At 38.4% G+C, this 1,293-nt stretch overlaps 1 protein-coding gene across 1 annotated transcript; it reads right to left on the reverse strand.

The window, feature by feature from the left end:
* Positions 1-514: 514 nt before the first annotated feature.
* LOC110886349 lies at positions 515-1,090 on the reverse strand. Its single transcript, XM_022134131.1, has one exon. The coding sequence runs from the start codon at positions 1,088-1,090 to the stop codon at positions 515-517; it is 576 nt and encodes a 191-aa protein (XP_021989823.1).
* Positions 1,091-1,293: the final 203 nt, after the last annotated feature.

The raw sequence follows: 1,293 nt of genomic DNA on the forward strand, positions 1-1,293 counted from the left end.
TTTAAAAGAAAAGAATTGTTACCGCTCAAATAGACGACCCGTACAGGTCTATACGAAGCGTCCATGTTCAAAAAATTCAAATTTTGAAATTCAGATATTCAAAATTTAAATTTTCAAAAACCCGCTCAAATATACGCTCCGTATAGCGCTATACGAGGCGTCTGGTTTTAGTAAAATTACTTTTTAGCCCCTGAAATAAGCCTAGATTGGGGGCATATCAGGGGCTAAATGGTCTTTTGGTCAACCATATACGACCCGTCTAGCTCTATACGAGTCGTATATTTGTATTTTTTTGTAGAAATTATAATAAAAATTACTTTTTAATGAATTCTAATTATAGAATAATGATAGAAATTATAATAAAAATTATAGAATTTGTAGAAAATTATAGAAAAATACTATTAATTACAAAAAAATACTATTAATTACAAAAAAATAGTATTAATTACAAAAAAATATTATTAATTACAAAAAAATACTATTAATTACAATAAAATACTATTAATTACAAAAATCATTCTTCCGTGTAACTATCTATGTAATTAAGACTGGGGTTTGATCTTGGCCGAGGATTCATTATCGATGTATACCATTCTAGACGTGGCAAGTACATATCTTCCCATTGTTCTGTATGGGGTCTTCGGTGGGTCAACCATAGCCCGTGTGCTGGTGGCATAGGATAATCCCCTTCCAGCTTAACATGTATGAAGTGGTTCTCGTTAACATGTGTAAGCGTTATGAATAATGGTTGTTGATTAGCCGGAGGACTTAGTATTGGGAAGTAAGTGGAACTCGCACCCATGGTTGTCGTTAACAGGTGCACCCCGATACCGTACGTTTGTGCAATAAGAAGTCCTGCAAAGGGGAAGTCCATCCAGTGATTCTCCCCACAACCGGCCACTGAATCCCAAATTAGGCCCTGACGATGCGTGTAAAAATAACCTTCAGCCCATGCTTCAAATATTGGGAACCAGATCGATTCGTTCTGATCCATTTCTTGGACAAGGTCCCTTCTAATAAGCCCCCATGAACTCTGATCCATCCCTAAGCCCACAGCCACAGACCGAAACCCACAATGACCGTCCGGCATCACATCTCGTATGCACGAGACGTACGGATGGAACACTGGCGGAATGTCAGACTTAAACCGTTCGATGATTCCCACGTACTCGTCCCCAATGATTAAAGGAAAACCGTGATCATCTCGTGTCTCTTTCTTCTTAGAACTCTTTGAACGGCTTAGGCTCGCTTTGGGTTTTTGGGACCTTATAACCGACTGTTGTGAGGCCTGAG

This window comes from Helianthus annuus, chromosome 11 (genome assembly GCF_002127325.2).
Source record: "Helianthus annuus cultivar XRQ/B chromosome 11, HanXRQr2.0-SUNRISE, whole genome shotgun sequence".
Taxonomy (NCBI): domain Eukaryota; kingdom Viridiplantae; phylum Streptophyta; class Magnoliopsida; order Asterales; family Asteraceae; genus Helianthus; species Helianthus annuus.

Excerpts from the sequence above, each read along its gene's own strand:
- LOC110886349 (XM_022134131.1), bottom strand. The coding sequence starts at position 1,090 with ATGCCGGACGGTCATTGTGGGTTTCGGTCTGTGGCTGTGGGCTTAGGG.